Source organism: Heloderma suspectum, chromosome 3, assembly GCF_057233095.1.
Source record: "Heloderma suspectum isolate Gila_16-S chromosome 3, 16-S_ref, whole genome shotgun sequence".
Taxonomy (NCBI): domain Eukaryota; kingdom Metazoa; phylum Chordata; class Lepidosauria; order Squamata; family Helodermatidae; genus Heloderma; species Heloderma suspectum.
In genome coordinates this window covers 13,764,986-13,783,377 of record NC_139460.1, presented here as the reverse complement: position 1 = coordinate 13,783,377, position 18,392 = coordinate 13,764,986, and the positions used below count along the sequence as shown (strand labels likewise).

The 18,392-nt window shown below is 44.9% G+C and overlaps 1 protein-coding gene across 1 annotated transcript in view; it reads left to right on the top strand.

The window, feature by feature from the left end:
• Positions 1–18,392, top strand: part of DLG2 (discs large MAGUK scaffold protein 2) — a 1,591,953-nt gene that overhangs the window by 1,307,681 nt on the left and 265,880 nt on the right. Inside the window, exon 17 of the mRNA XM_084842537.1 lies at positions 12,299–12,401. Within this exon, the coding sequence (XP_084698663.1) occupies positions 12,299–12,401 (103 nt within the window). The remainder of the gene's footprint in view (positions 1–12,298; positions 12,402–18,392) is intronic.

Here is an 18,392-nt window from a genome sequence, read left to right as displayed (position 1 = left end):
TCGTCCCAAATTTCTCCATCATCCCTATGTGTGACACCCTTCAAATATTTGAAAGTGGCAATCTTATCTCTTCTTAACTGTCTCTCCTCTAGACTAAGTATAGCCATCTCCTTCAACCTTTCCTCATAGGACTTCATCGCCAGGCCCCTCACCATCTTTGTTGCCCTACTCTGGACACATTCCCATTTGTCAAAACCCTTCTTAAAGTGTAGTGCCCAGAGCTTGACACAGTACTCCAGGTGTGGTCTGACCAAATCAGAATAGGCAATTGCTGAAAGGTATGGTTTACTCTGGTCCCATAGTTTAATACCTGCAGGGCTGGTGCCAGAGGTAGGCATGGTCAGGCACCAGCTGACAACCCACACCCCAGCAGGAGTCCACTGACAAGAGCTGCTGCTCCTCTTCACCATGGCCACCTGTTTGTTCACCTGCCTCTCGCTCTGGCCCAGATAACAGAGGTGGTGAGAAGGAGGAGCAAGAGATGCCACTGCCTACCTGTGCACTGGCTCTCTGCCTGTCAAGCACGCAAGTGGTAGCAATGGTGAGAAAGAGGAGAAGCAATAACAGCTGGGGACAATGATGGTGAGAAGGCAGCCTCCCTGAGAGAGGGTGCCCATTGATAGCGTCTTGCGCAAGGCCCCACAAAAACCTGCAGCTGGCAATGCACACATTTTATTTTATTTTATTTTATTTATAATTAATACTTTTGCTGTTGTTGTTGTTGTTGTTCAGTCATTCAGTCGTGTCCGACTCTTCGTGACCCCATGGCCTTCCTGCCCTGCGCTCTCTCCCGGAGCGTGCTCAAGTCCATATTCATGGCATCGGTGATGCTATCTAGCCATCTCATCCTCTGCCGTCCCCTTCTCCTTTTGCCTTCAGTCTTTCCCAGCATCAGGGTCTTTTCCAGGGAGTTTTCTCTTCGCATTAGGTGGCCAAAATACCACCTAATATTACTTATATACCACTAAATATAATAAAATCTGAGGGAGAGCAATCCTATGGCCCACTAAACACTGTGCAGAGGGCCACAGGATTTTTCGGTTTACTGGTTCCAAGTTTGTAGACAATGCTCCAAACTCGGGGCCAGGAAACTGCGCTCCCTTCCCCCTCCCCCTCGTAGCCTGTGCAGGGAGAACCGCAGTGGCTGCCTCTCCATGCTTGTAAAATGGAGCATGGAAAGGGTGAGAGGGGGCATTCCTAGGGTGGGGAGAGGAGGAGACTGCAGAAGCCCCTTTACATTGCTTCCTATGGGATCTGCAGGCCCATTCCCACCCCCTTTCCGAAGCCCCTGCTAGATGCACGAAGACGCGCATCGAGCCAAAAATGCAGGGCAGGCAGAGCGTGGAGGAGAAGATCCCCTCGGTGCTCTACCCGACCTGCATTGGATAGGCATCAGCCTCTGAGTTCAGAAGCTGACGTGTATCTCGATAGGGTTGCGTCCTAAGTGGATAAAATCTCTACATGCACATTTAGCTTTGCCGGCTCCAGGCAAGACACAGCAATGGGCCTCCTCACTTAGTGGGTCTACATCCTTGCCATTGTCACCAATGTTTGTTCTTTGGTCCTCACCTGCTCTTCAACCTTGCTTTCTGGTTTGCTCTTTGGTCCTTACTTCTGGCTTTTGTGGAATGGCTTCCCTTTCCTGGCTCTGGGCTCGCTTCCATCTGTTATCAACAGCCCAGCCCTGACACCATTCATCCGTTTCCCTCACTCCTTCTACCTGCCCTCTAGTATTCCTACCTAGATGGTATATGGATTAGGGATGGATGAATCTGTCAAGTCTCGTTTCTCATTTGTTCAGTGTTAAGTTTGGTTCATCCTGAACTTTGATAATTTGACAATCTTTTTTAAAGTTTGCAAGAAAATCCATACTCGTTTTGGTACACATTTCTCCTATACACGCATTTTTAAATGTAATTTTGCCCAATATACTAATTTTTGGCAAGTAATATTTCTAATATAACACATTTTTACATTGTTTTTACTAATATATGCATCTTTGTATACATTTTCCCCTAATATGCACATTTTTAATGCATTTTTTATTGGAATTCCATTGAAAATTTAGAGAACTGCACATTTTGAATAATACGTTTTTGGATGCATCTTGGTTTGAAATTGTGAAATTATTATCCCAGGTAGCCTTTGTGAGGACTAAGGGTTTCTAGTGACAACCAAAGCATCTTTCTACTCCTCTGACTCACTTCAATTGGAGTTCCTACTTGTCCAGTTCAGACATTCTGAATTAGCAACACATTCATTTTTGAAGGCTGCCAGTCAGAATTCCACTGCATCTCATCCTCTGATGTGTTTTCAGCAACCCCTTCCGCATGCTCCCCCACCACTCTGCTCCTCAGTGTTTGCAGTTTCCGCTATCACATTTCGGGTGGAATAGTTGATGCGCCAGAAAGATGAGAATCAAATCTGTCATAGAAATTTCTACTGATCAGAATGCACAAATGGCATACTAAACTCTGTAGTGGGCTCTCCCACACTGCAGGCAGTCAAGACGAGGCTGGACAGCCATCTGTCAGGGATGCTCTCTGACTTGGATTCCTGCATTGAGCAGGGGGTTGGACTTGATGGTCTTGTAGGCCCCTTCCAACCCTGCTATTCTATGATTCTATGGGTTTGGATTTTCATGAATCTGACCCGTGTATTCTGCAGTGGACCGGCTTTTCCCCCATCGGGCAGATTCCGTAGACTTGTGGATCAGTTTTCTAACTTTCTCAAATTTTGTGCAAATTTCGTTGTAGAAAAATGCACAGTTTTTTTAAAAAATGGCCAAACATGCACATTTCCCCCACAGGCTAAAGTGTGAACATGCACATTTGTGGGGAATTTGCGCATTTGCACAAATACGCATTTGCACCGATTTGGAAACAAAAAAAATCTGATTTGTCAGTGGGTGGATTATGGAACAAAAGGCGCCTGACACAGACAGAACAGATTTTATACAATCCGTAAATCCCCAGATGAGACTATGAACATTATTGTGCCCCAAATGACCACTATGTCTTTTGATTTTCCTTGTGATTTAAACAATGTCCATAATTCTCACATAGATTCCACCTGACCATCAATGAAAATAAATATGTCAGAAATCTTTTCAGTAACTTGGGATCCAGCTATGTCATATAGGGAGCTTTGTGTTTCTTTCCTCTGCTCTTTTTTATTTTATTTTGCCTTAAGAAAAGCAAAGCAAAGCAAAGTCAGTCTGGGCAGGCAGCAGGGGGTATGTGTGCAGAAAGAGACTGCAGAACCTTTCCCCCCTTTAATAATGTTTTCTAGCTGTCCAAGCAGCTTTTTCACATGCAGAGGAAAAGATGCAGTTCCCATATATTCCCTGTGTGTTTCTGCCTATGGATGAGGTAAAAAAGGCTGGGGGATGATTTTCAGCTGGAAAAGTTGCAGAAGGGGAAGCACTAAGCATGCTTATACTCTGATGCTACTGACTTAGGTTGATTTTGTCTCCTTTTTTTTTTTTTTTTTTAAGACATCAAGGAATATCCACCAAGCTCACTCTGTAGCTTGAGCCTTACTTGTGCCAAGAGGAACCCTTTGTAAATAAGTCTAGGCTTAGACTTAGTGGTGTGTGAGCTCCCTAGGCTTGTGTCACATTGGCTTGCAAAACAATCTTCCTTGCTTTCAAGGGGAGCAAAATGCCTTTTAAGTACGACCCACCTTCTGTATTTTCACACATGTTTTGTGCATCGTAGCAATTATACATTGTGATCTGATTAATAATTCAGTGCCAGTTGGGGGTTCCTTTCTTCTCCTTCATGACATGATCCAGCCATGTGATCATGTGAATGTGTCATGGTGTCATCAGAATGTGATGACACCATGGCACAATAGCCAATCAGATTTGGTTATGTGGCTTGCATGCAGAAGGTCCCAAATAGGGATGTACAGACTGTGTGAAATCTGTTCCATCTGTGTTTTGCAGATTGTCAGGCACCTTTTGTTCAGTCAGCTGCCCATCTACGGAATTGGATTTTTTTGTTTCCAAATTTGCGCAAATTCGCACATACAAAATGCACAAATCCCCCCCAAATGCACATTTTCAGACTTAACCCATGAGGGAAGTGCGCATTTTGACCGTTTTTTTAATTTGCATATTTTTCAACAACAAAATTTGCACAAAATTCAGGAAGTTAGAAAAACAGTATGTAAGTCTGCAGAAACCACCCAACAGGGGAAAAACTGGCCTGCTGCAGAATCTGTGGTCGGATTAATGACAAGCTGAACTCAATTGGTCCTGTTGCGGATTTCTCTGACATCCCTAGTCCCAAGTTCAATTCCCAGCATCTCCAGGTAGTGCTGGAAAAACAATCCCACTTGAAACCCTGAAGAATTGCTGCCACTCAGTCTAGACAGTACTGAGCTAGATGGTCCGATTTGGGATAAGGCAGCTTCCTCTGTTCCTATGTGATGATGCCACTGAGGGCAAACAAATCCAGTAGCATTACCCTTATGCTGAATGGTTGGTGGAAGAGAATGCATCCCCCACAAATAATTTCCTGCCCTTTGAAGGGCTATGTGAAAAGTTGCTAAAGAATGGATGACTTTTTGAGAGGTATAGATGTTCACACAACTTCTGCCTCTGGTTTTGGCTACTTTCCACCTTTCCACATATCCAGCCTTGAATGCAGCTGTTCCTAAAAAAAAAAAAAGTATATCATTAAGGAGTTGTTTGTGGCTTTCTTAGAAAGCCACCTCATTCAGGGCATCTGGTTCCCCATGCTTGTCTGCTCAGCAGATGGAAGCAATGCCAGGGCCAGCATAAGAATATAGGGCTTGTCTTGTTGGATCAGACCAAGGTCAATCTAGTTTCACCCTTCTTTTTCCAACAGCAGCCAACCAGATGCCTCCAAGAAGCTCGGAGGTAGAGCATGAAATCCATGACCTTCCCCTCTTGCTTGTTGCCAGCATCTGGTTCTCAGAAGCATCCTGCCTTTGGGGGGTTTTCATTGAGCTGGCATGGCTATCTTGAAAGAGATGGTGGTGGGAATCATTCCCAGATTAGTACAGAAGCTGACAACTAGGTCGCTCACATGCAGGCTGAGCTGTTTGTGTTGCACCTGTCCTGTCCATTCTGTGCTGCCCTGTCACAGCCTCTGGAAGCCCCTGTAGATGCCAAATGGAAGTGGGGTTTTGGGCTAAAACTCCCATCATCCCCAGTGAGCATGGCCAATGGTCATGGATGCTGGGGCTTGTAATCCAACAACATCTTGGGACCCAAGGTTGGGATGTGCAGAGAGCCATTCTCCATTATTGCTTCCCATTGTTGGAGTTGCTTTCCCTTGGAGATCTACCAAAATCAGAGCCTGGGGGTTTTCCAAGAAAGCCCTGCAAGGCTTCTCCAAAAAATCAAATAAAATGGGTATTTTATTGTCAAAGATGAGTGTAAGGTTCTATATTTTATGCAAATGCCATATACACACACACACACTTTAGTTATGCACTGTATTTTTGTTGCTGCTCCTACCTTCTTGAGTCTAACTGGTGAGGACAGATGAGTAATATAATAATAAATATGTAAGACCTACAGTGATGCCCTGAAGGTAAAGATCTAAAACAAAAAGTGTAGAATACATGTGCACATTAAACCATACCAAAGCTGACAAACTAGGCATAGATACAAAAGAATGAAGAGGCAGTGAGGCGTCTCTGTATAAAAGCCTGCAGTAGTTGCATAATATAATCAGGATTGCTTATACTCTTTACCAAAATAAATGCATGGAAATTCTGCATCCAAATTCTGTGCAAACAGAAGCTGAGATCTGTGGCCAGCTATGCAAATTGTTTTCTCTGTTTGTTTCCCATTAACCAACATTTTTGTTGTTGTTCAGCCGTTAAGTCATGTCCGACTCTTCGTGACCCCATGGACCATAGCACGCCAGTCCTTCCTGTCCTCCGCTCTCTCCCGAAGTGTGCTCAAGTTCATATTCATGGCATCAGTGATGCTATCTTGCCATCTCATCCTCTGCTGTCCTCTTCTCCTTTTGCTTTCAATCTTTCCCAGCATCAGGGTCTTTTCCAGGGAGTTTTCTCTTTGCATTAGGTGGCCAAAATATTTGAGCCTCATGTGGTGCAGGGTGGTAGGCAGTAGTATTGGAACCGAAACTCTCCCCACGACCTGAGTTCGATCCCAGCGGAAGCTGGGTCCCAGGTAGCTGGCTCAGGTCGACTCAACCTTCCATCCTTCCGAGGTTGGTAAAAAATGAGTACCCAGCTTCCTGGGGGAAAGGTAGTCATGATTGGGGAAGGCAATGGCAAACCACCCCGCTATAGTCTGCCATGAAAACACCAGCGCAAGCAGCGTCCGTCTAGGAGTCAGCAATGACTCGGTGTTTGCACAGGAGGATCCTTTCCTTTTTCTTTCAGTATCAATATTCAGTATTTCAGAGAGCTTCGGCTATTGAGCGGTATAGAAATGAAATAGATGAATAAATAAATAAAAATATCTGTCCTTCCAATGAGCAGTCAGGGTTGATTTCCTTTAGGATGGACTGATTGGACCTTCTTGCAGTCCAGGGGACTCGTAAGAGTCTTCTCCAGCACCACAGTTCGAAGGCATCAATTCTTCGGCGCTCAGCCTTCCTTATAGTCCAGCTCTCACAGCCATACGTTGTTACTGGGAAAACCATAGCTTTGATTATACAGACCTTTGTTGGCAAGGTGATGTCTCTGCTTCTTACTATGCTGTCTAGGTTTGCCATAGCTTTCCTCCCAAGGAGCAAGCGTCTTTTAATTTCATGGCTACAGTCACCGTCTGCGGTGATCTTGGAGCCCAAGAAAATAAAATCTGTCACTGCTTCCATTTCTTCCCCTTCTATATGCCAGGAAGTGATGGGGCCAGATGCCATGCACTCTCCACTTTCACCCTCAACAAGAGGCTCTTTAGATCCTCTTTGCTTTCTGCCATTAGGGTGATATCGTCTGCATATCTGAGGTTGTTGATAATTCTCCCGGCAATCTTAATTCCCACCTGTGATTCATCCAACCCGGCATTTCTCATGATGTACTCTGCATATAAGTTAAATAAGCAGGGCGACAATATGCAGCCTTGTCGTACTCCTTTCCCAATTGTGAACCAATCGGTTGTTCCATGTCTGGTTCTTACTGTTGCTTCTTGACCCTCGTACAGGTTTCTCAGGAGACAGGTAAGGTGGTCTGGTACTCCCATCTCTTTCAGAATTTGCCACAGTTTGTTGTGATCCACACAATCAAAGGCTTTAGCGTAGTCAATGAAGCAGAAATAGAAGTTTTTCTGGAATTCTCTTGCTTTCTCCGTGATCCAATGAATGTTGGTGATTTGATCTCTAGTTCCTCTGCCTCTTCAAAACCCCATTTGTACTTCCGGTAGTTCTCGGTTCACATACTGCTGAAGCCTAGCTTGTAGGATTTTGAGCATCACCTTGCTGGCATGTGAAATGAGCGCAATTGTACGGTAGTTTGAACACTCTTTGGGGTTGCCCTTCTTTGGAATTGGAACGTAAACTGACCTTTTCCAGTCTTGTGGCCACTGTTGAGTGTTCCAAATGTGTTGGCATATTGAGTGCAGCACTTTAACAGCATCATCTTTTAGGATTTTAAATAGCTCAGCTGGAAGACTGTCATCTCCGCTAGCTTTGTTGTTACTAATGCTTCCTAAGGCCCACTTGACTTCACTCTCTAGGATGTCCGGCTCAAGTTCAGTGACCGCACTATCATGGCTATCAGGGACATTCAGATCTTTCCTGTATAGTTCTTCTGTGTATTCTTGCCACCTCTTCTTAATCTCATCTGCTTCTGTTAGGTCCCTGCCTTCTTTGTCCTTTATCATGCCCGTCTTTGCACAAAACGTTCCCTTGAGATCTCCGATTTTCTTGAAAAGATCTCTAGTCTTTCCCATTCTGTTGTTTTCCTCGATTTCTTTTCATTGTTCATTCAAGAAGGCCTTCTTGTCTCTCCTTGCTATTCTCTGGAACTCTGCATTCAGTTGGATATATCTTCCCCTTTCTCCTTTGCTTTTCACTTCCCTTCTTTTCTCAGCGACTTGTAAAGCCTCATCAGACAGCCACTTGGCTTTCTTGCATTGATTTCTTTTTCTTTGGGGTGGATTTAGTTGCTGCCTCCTGAACAAAGTTACGGACCTCCGTCCATAGTTCCTCAGGCACTCTGTCTATCAGGTCTAATCCCTTAAATCTATTCCTCACCTCCACTGTATATTCATCAGGGATATGATTTAGGTCATACCTGAATGGTTTAGTGGTTTTCCTGACGTTCTTCAATGTAAGCTGAAATTTTGCAAGAAGCAGCTCATGATCTGAGCCACAGTCAGCTCCAGGTCTTGTTTTGACTGACTGTATAGAGCTTCTCCATCTTTGGCTGCAAAGGACATAATCAATCTGATTTCGATATTGACCATGTGGTGATGTCCATGCATAGAGTCGCCTCTTGTGCTGTTGGAAAAGAGTGTTTGCTATGATCAGCGTGTTTTCTTGGCAAAACTCTATTAGCCTTTGTCCTGCTTCATTTTGTACATCAAGGCCATGCCTGCCTGTTATCCCGGTGATTTCTTTACTTCCTACTTTAGCATTCCAATCCCCCATGATGAAGAGGACATCTTTTTTTGGTGTTAGTTCTAGAAGGTGTTGTAGGTCTTCATAGAACCGATCAACCTCTGCTTCTTCAGCCTCAGTGGTTGGGGCATAGACTTGAATTACTGTGATGTTGAATGGTTTGCCTTGGATTCATACTGAGATCACTCTATTGTTTTTGAGATTGTATCCCAGTACTGCTTTTCCCACCCTTTTGTTGACTATGAGTGCTACTCCATTTCTTCTAAGGGATTCTTGCCCACAATAGTAGATATGATGGTCACCTGAATTAAATTTGCCCATGCTTGTCCATTTTAGTTTGCTGATTCCCAAGATGTCGATGTTCAATCTTGCCATCTCATGTTTGACCACCTCCAGCTTACCTTGATTCATTCCAGGTTCCTAAACAATATTGTTCTTTACAGCATCGGACTTTCTTTTCACCACCAGACACATCCACAGCTGAGTGTCCTTTCAGCTTTGGCCCAGCCGCTTCACTCTTTCTGGCACTACTTGGAAATTCCCTCTGCTCTTCCCCAGTAGTATATTGGACACCTTCCGACCTGAGGGGCTCATCTTCCGGCGTCATATCTTTTAGGCTTGTGATAAGTTCCATGGGGTTTTCTTGGCAAGAATACTGGAGTGGGTTGCCATTTCCTTCTCCAGTGGACCACATTTTGTCAGAACTCTCCACCATGACCTGTCCGTCTTGGGTGGCCCTGCACGGCATAGCTTATGGCTTCACTTAGTTACGCAAGCCCCTTCACCACAACAAGGCAGTGATCCATGAAGGGGAACCAACATTTTACCCTCCCCATTTTTGCTTTCTGTGAATAAGATGGAGAAAAAGGAAGATGCATTTTGCCAGAGCTCTAAGTCATATTCTGCACTTTTATTGTAGCTAAATGGAATCTGATCTTGTTCTTACTGAGATGTTACACCTGTGTCTGAGCTGTACCACTTCAGAAGCCTGATGGGGGCTCATGTGATTGAAAGGTGCTCTGTACATAAACATTACCTCCACATAGTGGTGGTGATGCAGTTGAAGGCACACTTGGAAGAAGCCGATTATCTAGATCCATTTCAGTTGGGCTTCAGGCCTGGGCATGGGACAGAAACAGTCTTGATCGCCTTGGTGGATGATATGAGGAAGATTCTGGATAGGGGCAAATGCTCCTTCCTTGTCCTCCTCGACCTCTCAGCGGCTTTTGATACCGCTGACCACAGTATCCTCCTGGACCGCCTGGAGGGGTTGGGCATTGGAGACACCATATTGCGGTAGTTCCAGTCGTTCCTGTCCAGCAGGTACCAAAGTGTAGCACTGGGAGAGGAGGTTTCGGACCCATGGCCACTCACTTGTGGGGTGCCACAGGGTTCCATCCTCTCCCCGATGCTGTTTAACATCTATGTGAAGCCGCTGGAGGCTATCATCAGGAGGTTTGGGGTGCGGTGTCATCAATATGCGGATGACATGCAGCTCTACCTCTCATTCAAATCTTCACCAAGGTTGGCCGTAGAATCCCTGTCCAAATGTCTGGAGATGGTGAGTGGCTGGATGGGGAGGAATAAGCTGAAGCTGAACCCTGACCAGACCAAGGTACTTTTTGGTGGGAGGCAAGAGGAGGTTGGGGGATGTTGACTTGGTGTTGAGGGGGTATGGCTACCCTTGAAAGACCAGGTCCGCAGCCTGGGGTCATTTTGGACTCCCAGCTGTCCATGGAGGCTCAGGTGTCAGCTGTGAGCAGGACAGCGCTGTACCAACTCCATCTGATATGGCGGCTGTGCCCCTACCTTCCCGACCATCAACTCCCACCAGTAGTACATGCCCTGGTCTCCTTTCATCTAGACTACTGTAAAGCGCTCTGTGTGGGGTTACTCTTGAAGATGGTTCAGAAGCTGCAGCTGGTACTGAATGCAGCGGCTCGCCTGATTAAAGGCAGCCGCCAGCGAGATCACATCACTCCAGTGCTGACGGAGTTGCACTGGTTACCAGTTGCACTGGTTACCAGTTGTTTTCTGGGCCAAATTTAAGGTGTTGGCTTTGACCTTTAACACCCTATATGGTTCTGGCCCAGCCTATCTTAAGGAGTTCCTCCAGCAACACCAAACAGGCTGCTCAACAAGATCAGCCTCGGATGGCCTTCTCTCTGTCCCATCAGCCAGGACAGCTAGGTTGGTGAGTACGAGGGAGAGGGCCTTCTCTCTGGTGGCTCCCACTCTGTGGAACTCCCTTCCTACGGAACTCCACCATGCCCCCTCTTTAATGAGCTTCTGCCACGAATTAAAAACATGGTTGTTTAGGCAGGCATTTGGGGTGGGTTAGAGTATTTTTAGAAATATGGTGTCTTTATTGTAATATTTTATTGTTTAAAACTGTTCTATTGTTGTACATCGCCCAGAGTGGCTGAATGACCAGCCAGATGGGCGATTAATAAAATAAATAGATGATAGATGATAGATGATAGATATAGATAGATAGGCAGGCCATATGTCAGGGAGATGCATAGGCTGGAAACCTTTGATCATGAATACCCCCACCTGCAGTCTGAAATGGTACAACCCAGAAATCAGTTTAGCAATTTCGTGAGACTTAGGCCTATGTTCTAGGTGTCACCTTTTAAGAAAGACATTAACAAACTAGAGTATGCCCAGAAGAGGGTGACCAGGAATAGTAAGGGGTTTGGAAACCAAGTCCTTTGATAAACGATTGAAAGAGCTTGGTATGTTTTGCATGGAGAAGAGACGATTGAAAGAAGGCATGATCACAATCTTCAAATATCTGAAGGAATATCACATAGAAGTTGGAGGAGACTTGTTCTTTGTTGCTCCAAAGGGCAGGACTAGAACCAATGGATAGAGATTGCAAGGAAGCAGATTTCACCTGAACATTAGGGAAGGAGTAGGCAACTTGTGGCTTTCCAGATATTTTGGCCTATAACTCCCATAATTTATCGCCATTGGTTATGCTGGCTAGGGCTGATGGGAATTGTAGGCCAACACATCTGGAGGGCCACAAATTGCCCATCCCTGCATTAGAGGAAATTTCCTACTAGAGCTATTTGAAAGTGGAACAAACTACCTCAGGAGATGGTAGGTTCTATGTTCTACATCAGGGGTGTTGAACCTCAAGTCTGCAGGCCAAGTCCAGCCTGCCTAGCATCCCAGACTGGCCCTATGGGGTTCCCCAGATGACCAGGGCTCCTTCCCCTTCGATTGGCCCCATCCCCTGTCCCCTGACTGCCAATCATTTGGTGGTTTCCTGGCTTTTGCATTTTTTTTTTTCCCATTCTAAAAGGTCGAACTGCCTCTCCTAAGGCTTAGTTAGTGGAAATAAGAGCTTTAAGCTAAAATATGCTGGTCTTTGGGTTATTTTGGCCCTGCTCCTTTTGGCTTCAGCCCCACCCACTACTGGAATGAGGCCCATGAGACCTTCTCTGAAACTGAATTTGGCTCTCGGGCTGAAAGAGGTTCATTGAGCTGGGTGTTGAACTAAAGGGCCTTACAACTCTAAAATGTTAAAGCCTTAAATGCAGTGTAAGTTTACCTTGACAGTTGTTCACTGGTTACATGCTTTTATTTATCTATTTACTTTTGTTCTACAAAATAAATAAAAGTGCTTAAAATGGCGGGTCCCTCCCTCCCCCTCCACACATGAATTTGAACCATGAAATGTGCTAATATTGCTTTTGTTTTCTTCTTTCCCCTTGCAGGTGAATGGAATAGATCTTCGTGGTGCTACCCATGAACAGGCCGCTGCAGCACTCAAAGGAGCAGGCCAGACTGTAGCAATTATAGCACAATACCAGCCAGAAGGTAGGCAGACAAAGTTAGCCGAACAGAAACATGCTTGGTGAGCTGTGAATCAGACAGAGACAGAACAGGAAGCCTCTATATGAGTGGGTTCTTTGGGCCCTTGGGAGTTTTAATTGGTTAATTAACACTTTTCTTAAGGCATGTAGTCCATAGTTTGGGAATGACTGAGATATAGGTTGGTTCCATTCTGTATCCCGCAAGCTATAGCATTGCTGAAGAAATGAATGGGCAGTTGCTCTCAATGACAGAAGGAGGGTAAATTGATCTCCAGAATCTGGAGGTAATAGATTCTGCATGTACTGATCTTACCCCCACCCCACCCCACCACTTCTTTAGATGGTAACATGCATCACTTTGTTTACTTCAAAATGTGGTAAGCCATCCCTCCTGTGTTTGGGGGTCCTCTTACTTATTTTGCTGAGTGGGCTCTTGGCTTCTGCCCCAAAGTCCTTCCATGATGGCGCCACTGTCCGAAACTGTGATCCCAAAGTAAAACTGCTGTGTCTTGTTGCTGAGAAATGGAAACATAGCTGATGTGAAACCAAAGTATTCTGCACTTGAAACATCCCAAACCAGCAAAGAAAGTAAAACTGAATTTCCAACAGCTGTTCAAATAACCTCTTTGGAGAATTATTAAGGATTTATGGATCATGCATGAGGACAAACATGTCCTAGATCCATCAGTATAAATCTTTATCTTTCCAGTTGAGTGAGCTCCTGAAGGTTTTTTCAATGACTGAGATGAGCACTCACAAATCCCAAATTATTTGGGGGGCTGAGAGATGGGGGGGTGAGTAGAATCCATGTTTGCTTCATGGACTGAGAGCTCACAAAGAGGAGGGCTGGGGGGAAGGCTTAGGGATTATGTCTCCCAGCAACCTGGTAGACTAAAATTGCAAACTGAATTTTTACTGTCTTGTCTTTGAATTCCGTGTTTCCATCATTTCACATAATTTGTGAAATACAATCATGGCCAAAGTTGTTGGACCTCTTATAGTTCATATTTGTGTGAATACTGTTGTGTTTGCAGAGATGGGGTGTTTGGGAGAAAGAGATACCAATTAAGTTATTGCTATTATTTTTTTTGCACATATACACACTCTGCAACATGGTATCAGACGTGATTTACCACTTAGTGGAACAGGTTAGTGTGTGTGTACCATGGCACATTCCTTAACTCCAAGCTAATGACTACTGATTTAAATTATCAGTGAGTGGAATTAATTTTGCAGAACTTGCCATGAATATTTTATAAACGGTTGTTTTCTATAAATTTATGAATTTCTTGAGATGCTATTTTTCTTGTCAAATATTTATAGTGGGCCTCATTTGGTCATACTGGTCTCTTGCTGTTTATGTTCAAGATGATTTGTTGTTTATGTGCCAATTGCTAACAAGTAAGTTGCAATGGCCTATGGCTAAACAGCAATCCTGGTTTAATGAACTAGATAGATATTGGTTTATTGTTTCATAAAGTATAACAAACATCTATCAAGAAAATGGTACAGATTAAAAGCTCAGTAGACCTATTAATACTGAAAATTTGTAGCACAGTGTTTGTTCGACATTTCCAGTGAATATCAACATATTTTAAAAGGTTGTCCAGCCCTGGCAAGAATGAGCCCAGAGGATTCTGAAGGGAACAGACAGCCAGAGAAGAGAAGTACCAGACAGAAACAATATCCACTTACAGATCAAGAGGCGGGTTCAGGAAGTGAAAGTGGTCAGGGACAGGTCCTAAGACGGAGACAACCTGTTCCAACATGTGTTAGGTGAACCCTAATATAGTTCCTGAACCTGACTTCCTCTCTAAAGCTCCGCCCCTTGCTGGAGAATAGAGATCCTGAAAGGGGCAGTGCTCTGGACTGGAGCCTGACACTGCAATGCCACTCCGTTATCTTTTGCCTGGGCATGATGCTGCCCATCGCAGTGAGCAGGTTTAGCATGTGAGGTCTTTAGGGTGGGGATACTGGTTCCTTGATGGGGTCCAGCTTGGGGGCTGTGGTCCGTGTGGTTCCAATTGACAGCTGGCAGTCTGGGTCATGATGAAGACCTATTGAAGGATCATGGCAAAGAGACCAAGCTGTGAATGAGAAAGTCTCTGGTTTGCGTCATGCCTCTTCTATCATCTTTCCAGATGGCCTTGGGGTTGGGGAAACCTCTCCATCTCAGCCTCAACCCCAGAATTGTAAAATGTGGATAATAATACTGACTGACCATGTGGGGTTCTTGTAAGGCAGCCTCCCCCAACCTGGTGCCCTCCAGATATTTCAGACTACAACTCCCAGCATTCCTGACCATCGACCATGCTACCTGGCGCTGTTGGGAGTTGTAGTCCAAAACATCTGGAGGGCACCAGGTTGTGCAAGGCTCTAAAGCAGTATATATACACTTCTTTAGCATCATCAGTATTATAAAAAAAAAATCCATGTGACTCTTTACTGCTAATGTTGTAAAGAAAGATACTCTCACGGTGATAAAGTCGTTGCGTTATGGAATTTACTGCCGCAAGACATTTTGATGGCCACTGGTGTGAAATGACTTGAAAAGGGGATTAAACAAACCAAAAGAGGTTAGGACTATCATCAGTGGCTGTTAGTCATGATAACTGAATGGAACATTCATGGTCAGAGGCAATGTGCCTATGGATACCAGTTATTGAGCTTGTGCTTTGGGGTCATGGTGGTGGGCTTCCTAGAGGGATCTGGTCAGACACTTCTGGAAACAGGATGAGAGAGACTAGACAAACCCTTCATTGGCTCCAGCCAGAGCTCATCTTATCTTCCCAGCAGAAAGCAAATTAATTTTCTGTTGTGTGTGCCAGATCTAGGAAGGACTGGCATCAGCTGCTGTAATTGGATTAACTCATGCAGATCATACTGGAGAAGATAATGAGGAAGATCCACAACCACCTCAGAGAACCACAGACACAGACTCACACCAGATTGAATTTCAATTTCACACCCAGTAATTACAAACCCAGGACCAATTCAAACTGTTACTATGGTGGCATGGCTTCCCCGCTGTGTCTTCCCATGGTGCTTCATATGGACAGGGCCAATGACGTGGTTCCTTTCCCACCCACCTCTTGCCAGGGAAAGCAATGCTGGTATGAGAAAGGAATAGAGATGTTGGAGGAATCCATTTCAGGGGTAGAGCTCGCCCTACCCTGGACTCCAGCTCACATATCCCCAAGCTGGCCAGACCCATCGTATAACAAGGAGGGCCAGCTCATGGTTTTCCTTTTTTTATTATTGGCACAAAGCATGATTTGCATGAAATCGTGGGCATAAATAGCACAATTTGCACAAAATTGCAGGCATAAATGGTCTAATTAAATCATTTATGCCCACAATTTTGCACAAATAGTAAAGTCTGTAAATATGCACACCCATGTTTTTGCACAAATCGCAACTCGTGGATAAAAGGGGGGGCAGCAAAGTTCCCGAGTCTCCGGAACTGGCCCTCCACTCAGCCTGCAAATGCATGCCAATTTGAGGGCACCAAGGGGATCTGTTGTGCCAAAAATGAACAGGATTTCTCAGTGATGGACAGCCCTTGAAAGGAACCACTTTATTGGGCATGCCCATGTGAGTTCTTCATTCCATGCATTGCTGGAACAACGTGGGGAGAAACCACAGGAACATGGCTTATGCACCCTGAGGCAATGTACAAATTGCCTCCGTGTGTTCCCAGTTCAGGGATGCACAAGAGATGAGGGTTCTGCACAAAATGGTGCAAGCTTATAACCAGCTCTACATTTATTTGGCAGATTGGTTTTAGAACTTTTTTATCCTGCCTTTTTTCTATTATGTAACTCAAGGCGGCAGAGGTAGGCTTCCCAAGCTGTCTCCTATCTGAGCATGCATCAGGCTTCCACCTCTATAGCTTCAGCATAGTAGCTTTACCATTTGCCTTCAGGCCACCATGGACATGAAAACAGCTGGATGTCAGCGTGGGTTTGTTTGCCCCCCCCTCCCCCACAGCTGCCACATACTGAAAAGGTCATAGGCATTTGCCCTGAGCAGCATTGTATGCTGTCAGCTGCCTTGAACATGATTTTGTCCCATAGGATCAGGATGTGTGTGTTTACTGTGCTTCCTCTTCCTGTGCATTAGCACCACATTGGAAATGCAGCCTGTGACCCTCCCCTGATCATAAGAAGCTGCCTCTCATCAGAAGGTTGACTATCTCCCAGGCTGGGGGAGGGAATACCAGGGAGAGGGCCTTTTCTGCTGTGGCACCCCGCCTGTGGAATGAGCTCTGAGAAATTTGCCTGGTGCCTACGTTGTGCTCTTTCTGGTGCCAGGTGAAGAACTCTTTATTTTCCCAGAATTTTAGCATCCTAGTCTTTTAACTTTGCTGTTTTAAATCTGTTACTGTACTTTACATCTCTACATTGCTGCTAGGTTTTATTCTGGTTGCATTTTTATACTGTAGTTTTAAGCTTTTATATTTTATATTGTTTTTATGCGGTGCTTTGTAGTTTTAATTTTTGTGAACGGCCAAGAGAGCTTTGGCTATTGGGCGGTATAGCAATGTTACAAATAAATAAATAATAAAAACACAAAAGCTGTATTTCAATGTGACGTGGGACAGTGGGACCAGGAGGTGCAGGAAACATGTGCATCCTTTTAATGCATGGCAAAGCAATGCCCAAAGCTCACTCAGCCGGTGGTCTTTCTGTTCACTCTCTGTGCTGCAATGCAGTATCTCTGCAGTGGTCCTAGCACAGGAATAATTCTTGGGAAGAAAAGAAAACACCCATTATGTCAAGTTTCACCAGCCATAAATCTTTCAAGTGAGCCAATTAACACTCTATTTTAATAGCATGTGTAAATGAAAGACGTTCATTAATTCCCTACTCTGATTAGGGAGAGCGATTAACAAAGGAAGTTGTTAGAATCAGAAAGTTTGCATTTGTCATTATCATTTATTTACTTATCTGTGGTGTGTGTGTTTCTGTTGCCGGAGGGGGGGAGTGGCTTGGTTGCACCTGCACATTGCTTCTTGGCTTTCTCCATGTCATGACTACAGCATTTCAATCTAGAGAATGCAGCTGCGTTGACTGAATAGATATGAGATCTTTTGTAGGGGGAGGCATCTTGAAGGCAGAGCTATAGAATCATAGAATCATAGAAGAGTAGGGTTGGAAGGGGCCTATAAGACCATCGAGTCCAACCCCCTGCTCAATGCAGGAATCCAAGTCAAAGCATCCCTGACAGGTGGTTGTCCCGCTTCATCTCGAATGCCTCCAGTGTGGGAGAGCCCACCACCTCCCTAGGGAATGGGTTCCATTGTCGTATTGCTCTAACAGTCAGGAAGGTTTTTCTGATGTTCAGCCGGAATCTGGCTTCCTGTCACTTGAGCCCATTATTCCATGTCCTGCACTCTGGGATGATCAAGAAGAGATCCTGGCCTTCCTCTCTGTGACAACCTCTCAAGTACTTGAAGAGCACTATCATACCTCCCCTCAGTCTTCTCAAGGCTAAACATGCCCAGTTCTTTCAGTCTCTCTTCATAGGGCTTTGTTTCCAGTCCCCTCATTATCTTCGTTCCCTTCCTCCGAACTTTTTCCAGTTTGCCTGCATCCTTCTTAAAGTGTGGTGCCCAGAACTGGACACAGTACTCAACAGATACTATCCCAACAGATCAAGTTTAACCATTTCTGGGTATTAGGAATGGCAAGTGATGGTGTGGATTTAAAGGACTCAATACAAGGAAGTAAATGATTCTAGCTAGTAATTTCAATTTTGTACGCCTCTTTCATACTCATCTGCAGACCTTGTAGTTATTACTCCTTCATAGGCCTGCATCGACCACTATCGGTAAGTGTGACTCTTTCTCATTATTCTGTCTGCTTTAGGGATGTCAGAGAATTTCTCCACGAATCTCGGGGAGGCCGAATGCCAGCGCATTCGGCCCCCCGAAATCAGTGGCGAAACGGTCTGCCCCCCCCCCGGCCCCCCGGGACGGGACTTACCTTGGGCG